General features: G+C 37.6%; 2 protein-coding genes across 3 annotated transcripts in view; one reads left to right on the top strand and one right to left on the bottom strand.

Annotated features, from left to right (window-relative positions):
• Nucleotides 1-6,942, top strand: part of Gfral (GDNF family receptor alpha like) — a 52,767-nt gene extending 45,825 nt beyond the window's left edge. The window contains exon 9 of the mRNA XM_052714773.1: nucleotides 855-6,942. Within this exon, the coding sequence (XP_052570733.1) occupies nucleotides 855-918 (64 nt within the window). The 3' untranslated portion in view covers nucleotides 919-6,942. The remainder of the gene's footprint in view (nucleotides 1-854) is intronic.
• The window catches only part of Hmgcll1 (3-hydroxymethyl-3-methylglutaryl-CoA lyase like 1), a 205,687-nt gene that overhangs the window by 50,335 nt on the left and 138,787 nt on the right, over nucleotides 1-16,565 (bottom strand). The window lies entirely within an intron of this gene.

Here is a 16,565-nt window from a genome sequence, read left to right as displayed (position 1 = left end):
TACAAAACTGCACCACAGATAGACAGTGCAGTAGAGCTCCCCATGAACTCGCTATAATTATATTTCCTCTTTGTTTGAACAAAAATGCACAATTCTTTTTCTAAAAGATACAGAGTGTTGTTGTTATTAAACACAAAATCTTGAATTACTCTAGTATGTATTTTATTGGTTTGTTTTGAGTTTTTCTGCAGTACTGAGGATTGAACTTAAGTAGACTAGTGCACGCTAAGGCAAGAGCTCTACCATTGAGTCACAGCCTTAGCTCTAATGGATATGTTGAAGATAAATTATTCATATTATTAAGTAGAAATTATTTCCCACGTAATTTAAAATTTACTGTGTTCTGTAATCAGACCCAAAATTAAGAACATGGCAAAAACGAAATAAATTTTTTATGAACAGAACAGAATAAAACACACATCATCAAGCACAAAGCCTCCTCCGCCTGCCCCCAAAATAGAATTAGAGTATACTCCTAAGAGATTTCAGTCATATGTACCCAGCAGCCTGTCTAACCACTGTTGATACTTACCCTTAGTCACTATGAAGAGCTTCACGTGTGTTTTATGTAGTCATACTAAATTAAAATAGCCTGTCTTAAAATAAATTTTCAAGAAATTTATAGTTTTAAACTCACATACTTAAAAATAGGCCATTAAATATGATTACTTGGAAACCATAGTAAATATATGGTAGTCCTCAGAGAGGCCTTAGAATATTCCACTCTTGAAACTTTGCATTCAGAATCTTCATTATCCTCATCCCTCAACAAAGACTCCATCACCAAACATAAGCATGCACATTTGTGATGATCTGACACTAACATATGAACTTTTTCTCTTATTTTCCCATAGGATATCAAGTAAAAAAAGAGATCCCTCACCTATGGAAATAGCTGGAGGTGTCATCACTCAGTGAGCCACAGATCACTATCAAGTCCAAGTTTTTGTAGTAAACCAGCGGAGAATTACATTTGCCAATAATACGATTTAAGATGGATTTGACGATATTCAGTCATTATATACAACAATGCCTGGCACAGTAATATAGCATAATCACCACAGATCTGCTCTTTTTCCTAAAAATATTTGAGTAAATACTTGTAGTGATGTCATAACTAGTTGATAACATTTCCTTTGGAGACAAAAAGTGCCATCTAAAAAGGTAGCAGTTTTTGCTTGAATGGTATCAGTGCAAATATCAACTTTTCTCATAATATGATTCAATGTAGTTAGAGTATGTGGGTTTTTTTCTGAACAATTTTATAATTTCCCACTAACTTGATCAAATGAAAATGCTAATGAGAATGCTGGCTATATTTGTTATTTACATATTCTTACTTTGTGTATAATCATTAAACAAATCATTGATGTTAAACATATTCAGTTAGATGATTGGTTCTAAAAATAAAAACTGACACCTTATGAATTTTATAATTTAAATCATACTGAATTTTATTTTTAGTCTGGTGTCTTAATGTCCATAAATACATAAAGCAACTACAGTGACTAAGAAAAGTCACCCCAATAAGGATGTATTTTGTGAATTTAATTTTTCTTTGCTGATTAATCATCATGAAATTCTGTAATAATAAAGTCACACTTACATTGCCATTTTCTATAGTTTTTTCTACATTACTGCTTTGTTCTGGCTTGTCGTCAGTGTAACTATTTGAAAATATATCCACCAATTAATGAATATACACTCTACAAATGCATACAATCACATCACCATTCACTGTTCAGAATCCTAAGGTTGTATTGCTCAGTCACACAAAACATAAATATTTAATAACCCAAGAACACCAGGCTAGTAAAAGATACATTTTATGTATTAAAGATACATTTGCAATTGGAGGTAAAATATTTTCCTCTTGCTTGGTCTCATTTTTTATTAATTAAAGTACCTACATTAAATTAAACTTGAACCTAACATTTGGTTCTGTATATTTAGGGCAACTAAAAAGCAATACTTTACATTTGAAAGCAGGCAAGTAAGACTTGGTAAATTTTGGTACCATAAAGGTTACCATAAAAATTGGTAACCATAAAGGATTGTGGACAGCCCACTGCAGTGGTTCTCAACCTGTGGGTCACGACCAACCTGTGAGTCATGACCCCTTTTGATCTTTAGAAAATAAACAGGCAAATAAAAACAAACAACCCCCCCCAACAAAACCCAGGAAACACACATGTATAGATTCATATACAGTAAGAAGTAAAAACTATAAAAACACAAAATTGAAAACCATAATCTACAATCACAAGACCAGTGAGGCAAATAAATGCTTAAACAAGCAATATGAGACACACATAAAAAAATCTACAAAAATACCAATGATTTCCTTTTGTGTAGATCATCTACTGCTAGGCATGGGTTCTGCTCTTAAGTGCGACTTGTAAACCCACTAGAGAAAACTAATTTTTCTATTTCTGAACTGTTGTCATTAAGAGATAGCTTCTTGGTTAGGGATGGGAAATTTTGTCTTCTTGTCCCTCTCAGCACTGGAGTCCTATCTAGCTTGGACCTGTGCAAGTCCTGTGCATGCTCTCACAGTTTCCAAAAGTTCATATGTACATCAGTCCTACTGAATCTGGAAGACATGGTTTCCTAGGTGTCATCCATCCCCTCTGGTTCTTATAATTTTTCTGCTTTCTCTTCTGCCTAGTTCCATGAGCCCTTCTCAATGCGAAGGCATCCCATTTGGGAGTGAAAGTGCCAAAGTCCCTACACTTTTTCACATTGTCTGCTTTTGGGTCTCTGTATTACTATCCACCTACTGCAGGAGGATGCTTCACTGATGATAGCTGAGTAAAACAATAATCAATGAATATAGCAGAATATTGTTAGGAGTCATTGTGTCGCTACTAAAACAGAATTTTATCTCCTGGATGAGAAGAGCAACAATACAGGAAAACAGCAGAAGGACACAACATCAAATACTTTAGAAAATTTAAAGTCACCTGTCTCTAGAACATGGTACCTAGCTATTGAGGGAGTAGATATCAGAAACACAAAGCCCCTTTAGGTCTAAAGACTCACCATGAATGTTACATATCATGGCTCTCTTGTCAACCCCATCATTTCTTCTGTCCTTGGGGGAATGCCTTTTAGAAACATGCCTCCTCTGCGCTGGGCCAAGGACCCTTGCTCCGTGTCTCCCCAATACTTACTTCTCTTTGCCTTAGACCACTACATCTCACTATAACGATTTCTTCACTGTTTTTCTCAATAAATTGCAACTCTTGGTGACTGCATCTATGGTTTCCATTTCTGTCCCTCAGCTTGCCATCACATGGCTGTTGCCTACTTAAAGAGTCAACAGATCTTTCTCAAAAGCCTGCATAACATTAGGTCCATTATTTTCAGTCATGGGGCTGTGGCTTACAAGTTCCCTTTGGAGGGAATTATAGACAGTTAAGAGTTACTAGAGGACAGGGCTGATAAAGTTGCTCCCAAAGGGCGTATAGATGCTTAACCATTACTGGGATGGAGCAGTCTTTCCTCAGCAGTGCAGCTGCCTGTAAGCCTCCCATGTGTCTGTCTGTAAGCACACTGTCACCCACACTCTTGTAAGCAATCCTAGTTAAACTCTTTTTTCACCAAACCCTCTCTTTGGTCTGTTGTTCGCATCCTACCCGGGATGCATAGATATTTTCATGTCTCCCCAGAAAAGATTCACACAATAAGAAGTTTTAAATGAGGGAATGATTTCTGAATGAATAAAAGTGAACCAGCAATAAATGGAAACAATGGATGGGAAAAGTCTAAGAATTATCTCTAAAGTGGACTGCAATACTGAACTAATAAGAATTAAACATCTGCAGTGATTAATTTGTTCAACACTCATTTACTGAGCACATACTAAACATCAGTCAGTGTACTAAGAATTGGAGGCACAATTCGGAACACATTAGATCTAAATAAACCCCTCAAACATTTGAAAAATAAAGAAGTACACAAGAATTGTATATTTGAAGGCCTGTAGTACATACGTAACGAAAGCAGAAGTAAAGTAGTCTGGAATAGGCAGGTAGAATAGGCTTAATGTATGGTACAGACATATATAATTTCAAAAAAAATTAAAAAGTAAAAAGTTTATAAGCCAATTTCTGAGAAGTGATAAATATTACAAAGAAATGAATAGTTTGGAATGATCATATGATACTAACAAGAGAAATTATAGATGTCATATGAGAAAATTGATGCTCTTCATAAATAGTACTTGAAATGGAAAGGAACTTGGAATTAGGTGTTTGTAGGAAGTTGAAGTTGTGAGGATTGTTTTAAGAATATTCATTAAAATAGGCTTTTGATGCCAATTGTTCCACCATGGTGCCATTTGGAAAACTACTGCACACAAGGAAGAATGAGACTAGGATTGGAAGTCCAGTGTGCCACCTTCATCTTCAGAATTATCCCACCTCTCTCCATCACACAGCACAGGTTTCCTGGCCTTACTCTTTCAGTTGAGTTTATCCAACAGAAAAAAAAAATGACATATTTAATACCTCAAGGTATCATCCTAGGCTCTCCTTTTTCCATTAACATTCTATCACTGTGGAAATTTCTACATGAATCTGTCCTTCTGGATTCCAAAAACACTTACTTCATCTCTTTTTCCTCTCAGGCTTGTGATACTCACAGCTAACTTGTTACTAATCCTGAGCCTCAAAGTTACTGTACTGCTCATTGTGGTTTTCTTACAACTACTCAAACAGGAATGACGACTCCTTAAATCAAGAATTGTTAAAGGTCATGAGATAACTTGGAATGTAGTCCATCTATTTCTTATTGGTTCTCTCCTTGATGACAACTCCATGTATGAACTAACTTATTTTCAGACACCTTCAGGATATCCATGTGGAGTCATCTAGCATTCAAGCAGAAAATATGCTGAATTAGATCTGAGTTGGATCCACTAAATCTTTAGTTTTCCACTACCTTCCACATACCCCTCTGATTGCCACAGAGAAGGCTGCTTCACACAGAATACTTACTGTGGTATCACATGGGGAAGGTTGATAGACCTCCTCACTTTTGATTTTCTTAACAGTGATGAAGTTCTCTCAAGAACTGTTTTAGTTACTTTTCTATCACTATGAAGAGGCAACATGAACAAAATATCTCATAAAAGACAAGGTTTATTGGGCCTCACATTTCTAGAGGATTAAAAGTCCATGATTATCATGGCAGGGAACATGGCATTAGGCAGGCATGGTGCTGGAGCAGTAGCTGAGCTCTTACATCCTGATCCATACATGCAAGGCAGGAAAAAAAAGAGAAACCTAACTGGAAATGTCATGGGCTTTTGAAACCTAAAAGCCAACCCCTAGTGACATACTTTCTCCAACAAGGCCACACTTCCTAATCCTTCCTAACCAATTCTACCAACTGGGAAACCAATCTTTCAGATATAACAGCCCGTGGCCTCATTCAAACCACCACATTCAAACCATCCCAGGAGCCATCTGACTTGTCCAGTAATAGGATTTTTTCCCTTCTGCCTGCTTCTGCATATTTACTCAGGGTCTGCTTTCCTCTACATTTCCTCTCATGAATTTCCCCAGGATCTCCTGAGGAGTTAACAGTTACCAGCTACAACTTAGCAAGGTCTCTGGGGAAGAAGTTTAAGGCAGAAGTGAATCAGGGATTTTGTTGTCACTACAAAGCTATAGCTCATTTGTATTTCCTTGTTTGTCTTTTTTTTTTTAATTTGTCACTCTATAAAAAATATATATGTGACTGTTGTCACTTCCATAAAAACTGATACAAATTAATGGTGAATAGAATATACCCTTTTTATTTGTTTTCTAAACTACTCACAATCGGAAGCCTAGAAAACTCAAAAGTAAAACCTGAAGGACAGTGTCTGCATTTCTTCTCACATTTCTGTCAGCCTGGCTTACCCTCAATCTCCACTCTCCTTAGAACTTGAAGTGAGAACCACCTGGACTGAATGAGGCATGGTGCATGAGTTTCCTAAGCTGTTCCCCAGGTGCTTCTCTGAGGCGTCGATGCTTGTTCAGATCACGCCGACCGCACCCCAAGAATAAGCTAGCAGAACGAGTGTCACCACAGTGTCTGCTCTGTAGGTGAACCCATTGTGATAGGCACACACTTAATCAGATGTTCGCAGTGCTCACTGTTTTCAGTAACTGTCTATAAAAACTCACACAGGCCTTTAATCACAGAGGCCTGAAGTTTTAGGTTAGAAGACTGGCAGGTTTAAATGTAAACATACAGTTTCATTATGCTATGGAACTTTTCTGTCTAGCTTATGTAATTATGTTATCTATGAAATGTATGATTTTATGTTGAGTGTAATAGATATCTGGTATTTTCCGTTATAACAGAGATATAATCAGATAAAATATTTTCTAAAGCTTGTATATCTAACAGCAACTATAGAGACTATCTGAAGTAAATTATCCATCCTTAAACCTCAAGTTTGCTTTGGATACACACTCTCAGTGCAAATTAAGCATAGTCTTTGATTCACAAGTAAATGTTTTAAAATAAAATTGGCACATGTTGTGGATAGACATTCTTAAAAAGATTAAGAAAGACATAATATATCATTTATTATGTTCCATAAAGTGCTATTGATAGAAACTCTGTGTGTCTTTAGGGCAGTAAGATGCAAATGGAATCAATGTTAAAGTATTTCAAGGTGTTGCTGGGCAGTGGTGGTGCACACCTTTAATCTCAGCACTTGTTAGGCAGAGGCAGGCAGATCTCTGAGTTCAAGGTCAGCCTAGACTACAGACTGAGTTCCAGGACAGCCAGAACTACACAGAGAAACCCTGTCTTGAAATTTTTTATTTAAATGTGTATTGAATTTTCTACATAGGTATATATTTTTGCATACATACATACATATTCTACATAAATAGTATAGTTTAATCCTAACAAAAGTTTATCTATAGGTTTTATTTTCAGTGCTGAGAACTGAGCCCAAGCTCTTTTATATGCTATGAGGCATTCTACTACTGAGCTACATACCCAGCCCTATTTATAGAATTAAAATTAAAAACCACTAGTGGCTAAAGACAGGAAAAATTTCCTCGAAGAGTCACAGTGTTAGATACAAAGAATAAATTGAACAAAGATCTATAATATTTCATAATATTCTAATATCCCAAAGCCACTAGTAATTTCCATGAAAGATTTGTACTTACTAAACAAATAGACACCCATATTTTAAGCTTCCACCTATGTTTTTTGAGTTCCTTATATTAAGTTCTGTAAATTGGGCTCTTGTCAAATGTTTTGTTCACATTCCGAGGGTTGCCTCTACAATCATCTCAGTGTTTCCTTCTTAACTTTGTAATTTGATAGAGTCGTATTTACCTACTTTTGCTTTGTTTTTCTATGCTTTGGGGGTTAGAGTAACTCTTTTAACCACTATGTACCCAATGAAGTACACAATGTATGGGAGCGATCTGCCTAAAACAGATGAGGTTATGAGATACAGTTTACAAATACACATAGGTCACACTTGACCCTATTCTGTAGTCCTGAAACATCAATCCTTCTAAAAATCAAAAGGAAAGACTGTCAGATTCCTGGACTATACTTCCAAAATTTCTGATTGGGTTTGTCTGGAACAGGGTGAGAATGTACACTTTTAACAGACCCCACGATATGCTAACCCTCCTCCTTTGGTGGCTACTGCAAGTGGATCTCAGTGCTTGATGTACATTTTAGTATTCTGACTAACTTTAGACTTTTTGATACCCTCAACCTTCCTCCGAGATGATGACTCAATAAATACATCACTGTCCAGAGTGTTGGCATATTTTTGATTTCCTGGTCTTTTGCTAGCTCTCTAAGGAGTGAAGTAGCTACTGTGAATTCCTGTGGGAAGTAAAATTGTCAGTGATTTTTCTGTGTACATTGAAATATTATACAGTCCTGAGTGAAAGCCAAGTTCAACTCCCTTCTTAAATTCTGTCTTCCTGTCTGCCAGAGTCCCTGTGCCCTGTTAATTTCACACAATTTGCACACATCTTGTTGCTGAGAAACAAGAACTAAGGAAGTCATATGCTGGCAAGTTTCCTACACTTGCCTAGATGCCAGTGTTACTCGTAATTTCTTCTTTGGACCCAAACCCATGCTAGGATCAACCATGAGTAGGTGCTGATAATTGGAAGAGAAGGGGATTAGTTGTTGAGAAGGGGTAGGGGTCAGGATGTCAAGGTTGGACTTCATACCTATCTTATGACCCACACTCTCTAAGAATCAAAACACCTATATTATTTGTGAGTTTTCTTGCAGTATACCTTCCACAGTTTTTGTATTATAACTTTCAATACAGAATGACAACTCAAGTCTGCAAATGTTGGATTACTATAAGCCCAAGTTTAGAAAATTTAGAAATTGTTGTTCTTTCTCTAAACAATGCCTGACTTTCATTCTGTTGCTTCCGTGTGTGCTTGAAAAGGCTAGTGTTGAATTCAAACTGAACAATGGCTGCTTTATTCTGAGGCTGGAGTCAACCAGTTTCTCCAGGAATGAGTACTGCTCCCTCACTCTTTCCAAAACTGGAGAATATCATAATTTATGGAAACTGAAATCATACATATATGGTTTAAGCTGTTCCATTATTTTTCTCTTCCATAACCACAATGGTTCAATTGCACATCGGTTAAAGTAAAAGGTACTCAGTCAAAAGTTAATAAAAAAATTCACTGCGTAAATAAGGGTAAAGGAAGTTGGAAGAAGCAGGAGTTGAAAGCAAAGTAGAAGAGAAAAAGGACAAGAGAAGTAGAATTCTGGAGTCTCAGAATGGTGCATCCTCTTTCCATCTCCTGCGCTGCTTCTATTGCACACAGAAGACAAGAAAGTTCTTGTTATCATAGACAGCAGAACAAATTTTAAAAGACAATTTTGGCCTTGTGTGAGTGTGGTTGTCCTGTTATTATTCGCAAGACATTTTTGTATGACAGCCACAGCTCAGAGAAGACGACCTTAGGTCAAATAATTTTCCCACATTTCATTCCACTTCTGACCAAAATAGCCAATTTATTAAATCCATGTGACACGTCTCTCTGTTTAAATCAAACATTAAATGGTTTGATTCCTTTAATAAGTGATTTTTGCCTATGTGACGGATGTTGAATTCACCCTGCACATAAAGTTCCCTTTACAGTCATCAGAAATCTGGAACTCTTCCTTGCAACAAAACTCACTTTCTATAGACTTACATTTTAATTTCCTCACATCTGCATTCATTTGCCTTTGCTTTCTCCCTGATTTGCAATGGCCATCCTGATAGTAGATGCCTAGATTGTGTAGTTTGGATTATTGTATGGTAGTAAGCAATTGTGAGCTGCTAATGATTTTTAATAATAACGAAGTTGGGGCTCTGCTGCTATTGTTTTCTACCATCACAGTACAGTTTCACTATTGATCAGCGCTGGTGACTCACTGTTGCTCATCTGCGAGGCTCAGGCTGACAAAATAGCCCTCCTTTGGAAACTAAAGCTTACGACAGTGAACATGTTTACTTTCAAAATTCCCATCTAGAAGGAACATGTGTCTTTCTGTTCATGTTTCATTGCTCAATACGGTTCATGTGTTTGTTTAAATCAGTGAGGATGGGAAGTGGACTCTAGAGAAGCCAGGGGGATATTGCTGGATAACATGGCAGTTTAACAAAATAGGTTACATTTATTTAAGTAATTACTCTACCTGGCATTATTCCAAGATGCATATATTTAATATACATCAGAGTTTTGTTTGGCATGCACTAAGCTTTTCTTTATTTTACAGATAAATAACAGTGAGCTTAGAGAGCCTAAGACATGTTTTCGAAGTGATACAGTTGATAAGGGACAGACCTGAGACTGAAACTTGATTTTCTGCTCAGTCCAGTCTCTACTGTTTATTGCGCTGTATGTGCTCCAGAACCTCTCCTGGGATGGGAAAGAGACCACGCTCTTAAATATGAGAAACTGATCAATAAATGAATGGCTCCCATTACCACTTCAAGATTAATCTAGTTTTCATGGCTCTGAGTTTCTTCTAACCCTACTTAAGAAATCAATTGCCCCTGGCCCCAAAGTTGCTTCTAATAAGCGAGTAATGTCCTCTCACTGGGAGCAAATTAACTGCAGCCTGTGTAAACTTATCAGTCAGGGCTTCAGAAAAACAGTAACATGTGAGATCCACTGGGATGGGCCAGAGAGCTCGATGACTTTTGGAAAATATAAATTATGCACACAGAGTCATTACATGTGCAAAAGAGGGTGAAAGGAAGAAGAGAGGCCAAACTTCTTATTTGTCTTCCCGCCTTCTTTGGGTTAAGTCAGAAGCATTCTAATTTAGCTTGGCTTTGACTCCACTGTCATTGAACAGGTAGTTTTACAATTGCTAAATCTCATTTCTTTGGCATAAACAATGCTCTTGCTTCCCCACTGCTATTCACCAGTGGGATTTTTCTTTCATATTTTGAGATTCATTTATTTAATTTTATGTATATGAGTGTGCTGTCTGTATGTATGTGTACCACAAGCACGCCTGTGTCCAAGGAAGCAGAAAAAAGCATTGGATCTTCTAGTACCAGAGTTATAGATGGTCGTGAGCCATCATGTGGATGGTGGGAATTGAACTCCAGGCCTCTGCAAGAGCAACAACTGCTCCTAACCACTGGGCCATCTCTCCAACCCTGAGTAATGATTTTTTATGGTGTCACTGAGGGTGGTTAATCAAACACATTTTGAGACACTGCTGTTTACCATTCTTGTGCAAGACCTGAGTATGACAAAGACCTTGCTTCACAGTGCTGAATGTTAAGAAGTGATGACTTAGCCAGGTGGTGGTGATGCACACCTTTAATTCCAGCACTTAGAAGGCAGAGACAGGCAGATCTCTGTGAGTCCAGGCCAGCAATTACAGAGATGTAGCTGGAGAATTTCTCTCCAGCTCCCACCGCCAAGTCCTGCCAGTCCCAGAGGCCACTTATAAAATAAACACACAGACCCTTACATTATTTAAACTGCTTGGCCATTAGCTCAGGCCTGTCATTGTCTAGCTCTTACTCTTATATTTAGCCCATTTCTATTAATTTTTACTTTGCCACGTGGCTCATGGCTTACCGGTACTTTACATCTTCCTTGTCCTGGTGGCGGCTCCAGGCCGTCTCTCTTTTCCTTCCTCCTTTCTCAATTCTCCTCTCTGTTAGTTCCGCCGCCTATACTTCCTGTCTGGCTATTGGCCAATCAGAGTTTATTTACATATAGCGATATCCACAGCACTTCCCTTTTCTTCTTTTTTTTTTTAAAAGGAAGGTTTTAACTTTAACATAGTAAAATTACATATAACAAAACAATTATCAAGCAAGAATTACAGTTACAATATTAAAGAAGAAGTTGCTTACATCCATCTACCATTTCTCAGGTACCATTATATTCCTTCTCAGGTCTTTGATGGGATTGAAGACTAGCAGTTATAGTTACAACTTAGTAGATAGAACATATTAAGTATTAGATTCAGGTTCTTTAGGATAGGACACCTTTTGGAATGATCTTTGTAACATGCCATTTACCTATGCTCTATACTTCTCTGGACTTTAGTATGTGTTTCTTGCTTGATATTGTTTGCATTGGTTGTAGTTCCATCTTATCTAGGTCATTATCCCTCATTATTCCTGGACAATATTTGATAACCATTCCTTTGTATATAGTCTTGTATTAGGTTAGAACTTTCTTATTTAGACAAAAAGGGGGAGATGTAGTGGGTAGCCATTCCAGCTTTGATCTGGAAGTTCCAACCCCCACTGAGACTTTGGCAACTGTCACGCCTACAAGGCGGGGCCAAGGGAGGCGCCTGGAGACCCAAGATCTGGATGGGCCAGCGCTCTCTCTGTTCTGGGACCCTGGACAGTGGAGGTGGGCCAAGCAGAGTTCCAGAGAACACCATTGGACTGCGATACACCTTCCCCAGACCCCGCAACCTACCTATCCCTTAATTTGTAAGTTACGCCATTAAATAAATCTCCTTTTAACTACGTGGAGTGGCCTTAATAATTTCACCAATACAGAGATACCTTTACAAATCATAGCAGCACTCAAGTATTTTAACAGCATATTTAATTTGACTTTTCATTATTTGGTGACCTGAATTGTACAGAAAAGCAATGTCCAAATTTAATCATTTTTAACTGGAACATTATGGTTAATTTATACTCTGTATTACAAGGTAAGTATTGGTTAGCCTTGCTGATATCTGCTCATTCTTAGACAAAAACACAGTAGGGGTTTAAAATCATTTTTATCAGGCATAAAACTTACATTTGAAGCTCCTTTTTGCGTGCTTACATTTTTTCAAATCCTTAATAAAGTACATGTCATTTTTCAAAAAGTCTACCTATGAAACAAATAAATATTGCTATCCACACAACATTACTATAGCAAAAAAAAAAAACTTAAAAATTTCTGGTTTTCAATATATAACCATTACTAAACATATCTTCAAATGTATTAAAATATACTACCCAGCCTAGCATAAAACTAACAGGCCTTCGAACAGGTGGATAACATAATTTTCTTTTTCCTAATGTGTACCAGAAACTAAATTGCATCTTGCCTTCCATAGAAACCCAACCATTCAGTTATGGTGAACTGGTTTGACAGGAAGTTTATCTTAAGACTTATGTAATCCTTGCCTCTTGTGTATCCCGATATTTAGGGAATATATTTTCTGGGGAGAACATATGGTGGAGCAATCTTGTAGGTTACCTGTTTTGACCCTGAGTTTGCATCACGGGAAGAAAATATGCTTCCAATTAAAATTGTCCTGTGGGAATCCTGTTCTTTATGAATTCGGGGTGAAGAATAGCTGAGGAGTCTGGGCTGTGTCTGACAGCTGGTGCAAAGCACCTCGAATCAATAAAACTCTTATTAATTCTATCCTAAGTATTTGCTATTGGTTCATATGGACAGGATTCTAAGAAAAGGAAACTGAAGTTCTGGGGGGTTTTAATGCAGGTTATTGTAGGGAGGAATGTTGAGTATTTCTAAAATGGCCGATGTACTGACAGAAATAATGCCAACTAAATAAAGAGTTGCATGCCAGAAATTTGTGCATCAAGAATCATAAAGAAATCTAAAGACATAATTTATTGGCCTAAGTCATTTTTCTACAAAATAAGACATCAAACTTTGAATTAAGGCTATGTAGCCTATGGCAGAGATAAGTTTCCAAATGTTTGAACTGACTTTCATATCTGATCCAGCCGTCTACATACTACTCCCTCTTAACTGAGTCCTGCAGGGTTCCAAGTCTACAGACTTGAATCTGCAGCTTCAGGTAAGATCTGCTTAAGGGAGACTTACCTAGTTTTTCCTTTCTCTTCTCCAAGAATAGTATTTAAGATTCTTCTGGTTTGTTAATTTCTTTTTCTGTCGTCCATTACAAAATAGCACAACATAAAATCGTGTTACTTATTCACTAGTTTTCTACTGTATGTATCTAACTCTATTTTTTTTTTCTGGAACATGTTTTACAACCTCTTTATTTATAATAGTGACTGGCTCTTGCTAGAAAATCAACATTGAGGCCAATAATTGAGAAGGGTTGACCTTTATTCTTTCTTTTACTATAAGATTCTCATCATAATTGTTATGGTTTGGATAGGGCTCACATGTCCTCCAAGGTTCCACATATTGAAACTCAACCCCAATTGTGGGATATTGTGCCAAGACAGAAAGAAAAATATTATCCAACTATGGGTTTAGAAGTGTGGCATTTAGAAGGTGGTCAGGATTAGAAAATACTATTAAGTTGTACCCTTGTGATTGAATCTGGTGGCTTTTAAAGAGAAGACAAAAGAGGAATCATCCGCGCACTCCTATGCCCTGTCACTCAGCATTTGATGATGTCAGTAACAGCCATAAGACCATCAGTAGATGAAGCCCTCAATCTGAAACCTCCAACACTTACAGCTAAGCTATACTTCTATGTTCTGTTCCTTTTCTTGTTGATGCCGTGGTACGAGCTGCAATAAAACCTGACTCCTATAAAGATTAAAGCAGATTGAGTTCTCATGAGCAGCTAGTCCTTAGGAAGAAGTAACCACCGCCTTCTTCATATTTAAGTTCCAAGGAATTAGTATACTCAGAAATGTTTGTTCAAATAATGGTGTCATATCACATGGTAAAGTGAGTTCTTGTTAGCGATTTCTTAAAAAAAAAAAAAAAAAAAAAAAACTTACACCATTTTACTTAGGAAGTCTCACTCACCGATACATTATGTAAGAGGTTTGAGGCTCTAAATGCAATTTCAAAATATCTGCCCTAATGAGTTCCTTGAACACAGTATAATTTGGATAATTATAATAATATAGTTGACTAATCTGTCTTTCACCTTTTCTTCTGTCTTGCCACAAATGCTTTCTTTGAATTTTCCAAAATGCGTTGTGCATCTGTCTTCCAGGGACTCTTTCTATGTGTGATCTCTTTTCATGGAATGGTCTTTGCCTCCTCTTTCCTACTTTTACCACCTTATCTCTTCATTCAGACCTCATCTGAATCATGAATTACGTCAATAGGATAGGCATACATGGTGCTGGGTTTTGTAGCATTTATTCTGAACTCCTTCACATCACATCGTAAATGTAATCTTATTGGGGGATAATTTCAATAATTGCCTGGTTGTCATTTTACAGAGAACTATTAGTTATATTACTAATTGCTCTGGCTCCAGCACTTGATAAAAATTGGCCCCCATTTATCACATTTGACATAGGTTTTATTCAACGATCCAGTTTCACCCGCTTCCACACATAGACCTCTAATTTTGTTAGGAGTGACAATTTTCTCAAGACAAAATGTTTGAGTTTGTAGACTAAACATTGTGAGGTAATCCATTTGTGTTCAGTTCCATTCAGGGTTCCTTGGAGAGCTACAAAAAGATAGATGCCGCAAGATTGTTACCATCACCTCTGTCCTTGAGTGTGAATGGAAACTTTAATCTGTAGTAGCCACCTTGGGACCATGAGGAAAACATCTAATGATGAAAGCTAACTTCCTTCCAAAATATCTAAGACAGTTAAGCCAAGATGGCACTACAGAGTGATGTCATCCCTCACAGGAGCCTGAGGAGATGGAACTGCTTACCCACTAAATCTGTTTGTGAAGAACAAAGCAGATGGCCATCCAGAACCCAAAATGGCTTGGGTGATGAAAACAAGGTGACGCTGAATTTCTTTGTGGTGAGGGTCTTCTCTGTAAGATCCTGCTAAGAATGTCTCACCAACTTCTAAAAACTAAAATAAACTATTCTGAAACGTCTATTCAACTAATAGCTCTGATGTCTATCCAAATCTCTGCTCTGATTTGTATTTGAACTTTGTCAGGGGCAGAAGAGATGGCTTTATAGTTAAGAGCACATATTGCTGTTGTGGAAGACCCAGGTTTGTTTCCCAGCACCCACATGGTGGTCACAACCATCTGCAACTCCAGTTCTGGGGATCTAACCCCTCTTCAGACACCCACATAGTACACATGCAGACATTCAGCAAACAATCGTACACATACTTTTTTTTTTTTTAATTCTTCTCAGTTGGTTTATGGGAGAATCAACAAGTCATTTGCAGCTTACTGACTCATATGTAAAACATATCTAACAGGGTCCAAAATTCAGATATATCTGGGATATTAGTTAATTTTCTGCTGGGCTTTACATCTTCAGAGAGCTAAAATAATATGTGAACTGAAATTTTCCATAAGAACAGGTTTTTGGAAGTAATATGGTCTTAGGCCATTGAGATAGGGCTCTTATTCCACCCTATACATCTCAATACTTATTGAGGATTTTACTAAATGAAGCTTATAACATTTCCAGATAAATAGGATGAAAATTAGGTTGATTTATTTCTTCATTAATAAATACTATAGTATAAGAATTACAATGTAGAAATCTTCATAGGAATCAGTGTGGATATGTGAAGGCCTAGACTTGACTTTCAGGCTCTACCTCAGGGAAAGGGCTACCAGCTCAGACCACTTGATGTACTCAGTTCCAGAAAGGACCTCAGGAATGTGCCATGACAACTGGAATGGATACAGGGCAGTATCCTCCTGCAGACATCCTGTCTGAGGTTTCGGCCCTTGAAGATATCTAGATAATCCTGCTGAGCAATCCAGATAATCCTGTTCAGCGGGTTGTGGTTCCCCGCCAAAAGTCTAACCCAGTGGTTTCAAATGTGGTTTCTCGCCCAAAGTCTAGACCAATAAATAGCTTCAAAAAAAATCACCTTGCGCCATATCCCTTCTACCCAATCCCAAGTTGCCAATTCCCGGCTTATGGTTTTTCCCTATAAAAACTCTCTACACCTGGGCTCGTGGCCGCCGCCACATTTCCTTCCATCTGCCATGCAGTGACCCACGTTGAACCTGAATAAAAGGACCCTTATGTGCTTGCATCGGAAACCGGCTCCTTGGCGGTCTCTGGGGGTTTCCTGAAACGGGTGCGACAGATACATAGATGTATATGGCATAGTCTGTGTATTTGAAAACCTTAGTAGAATGTCTCAAAGGTTGACACAGCAAATTATCACA

The sequence above is a fragment of the Peromyscus californicus genome, unplaced genomic scaffold (genome assembly GCF_007827085.1).
Source record: "Peromyscus californicus insignis strain IS unplaced genomic scaffold, ASM782708v3 Scaffold_11__1_contigs__length_118956290, whole genome shotgun sequence".
Lineage (NCBI taxonomy): Eukaryota > Metazoa > Chordata > Mammalia > Rodentia > Cricetidae > Peromyscus > Peromyscus californicus.
This window is presented reverse-complemented; position numbering and strand designations above follow the sequence as displayed.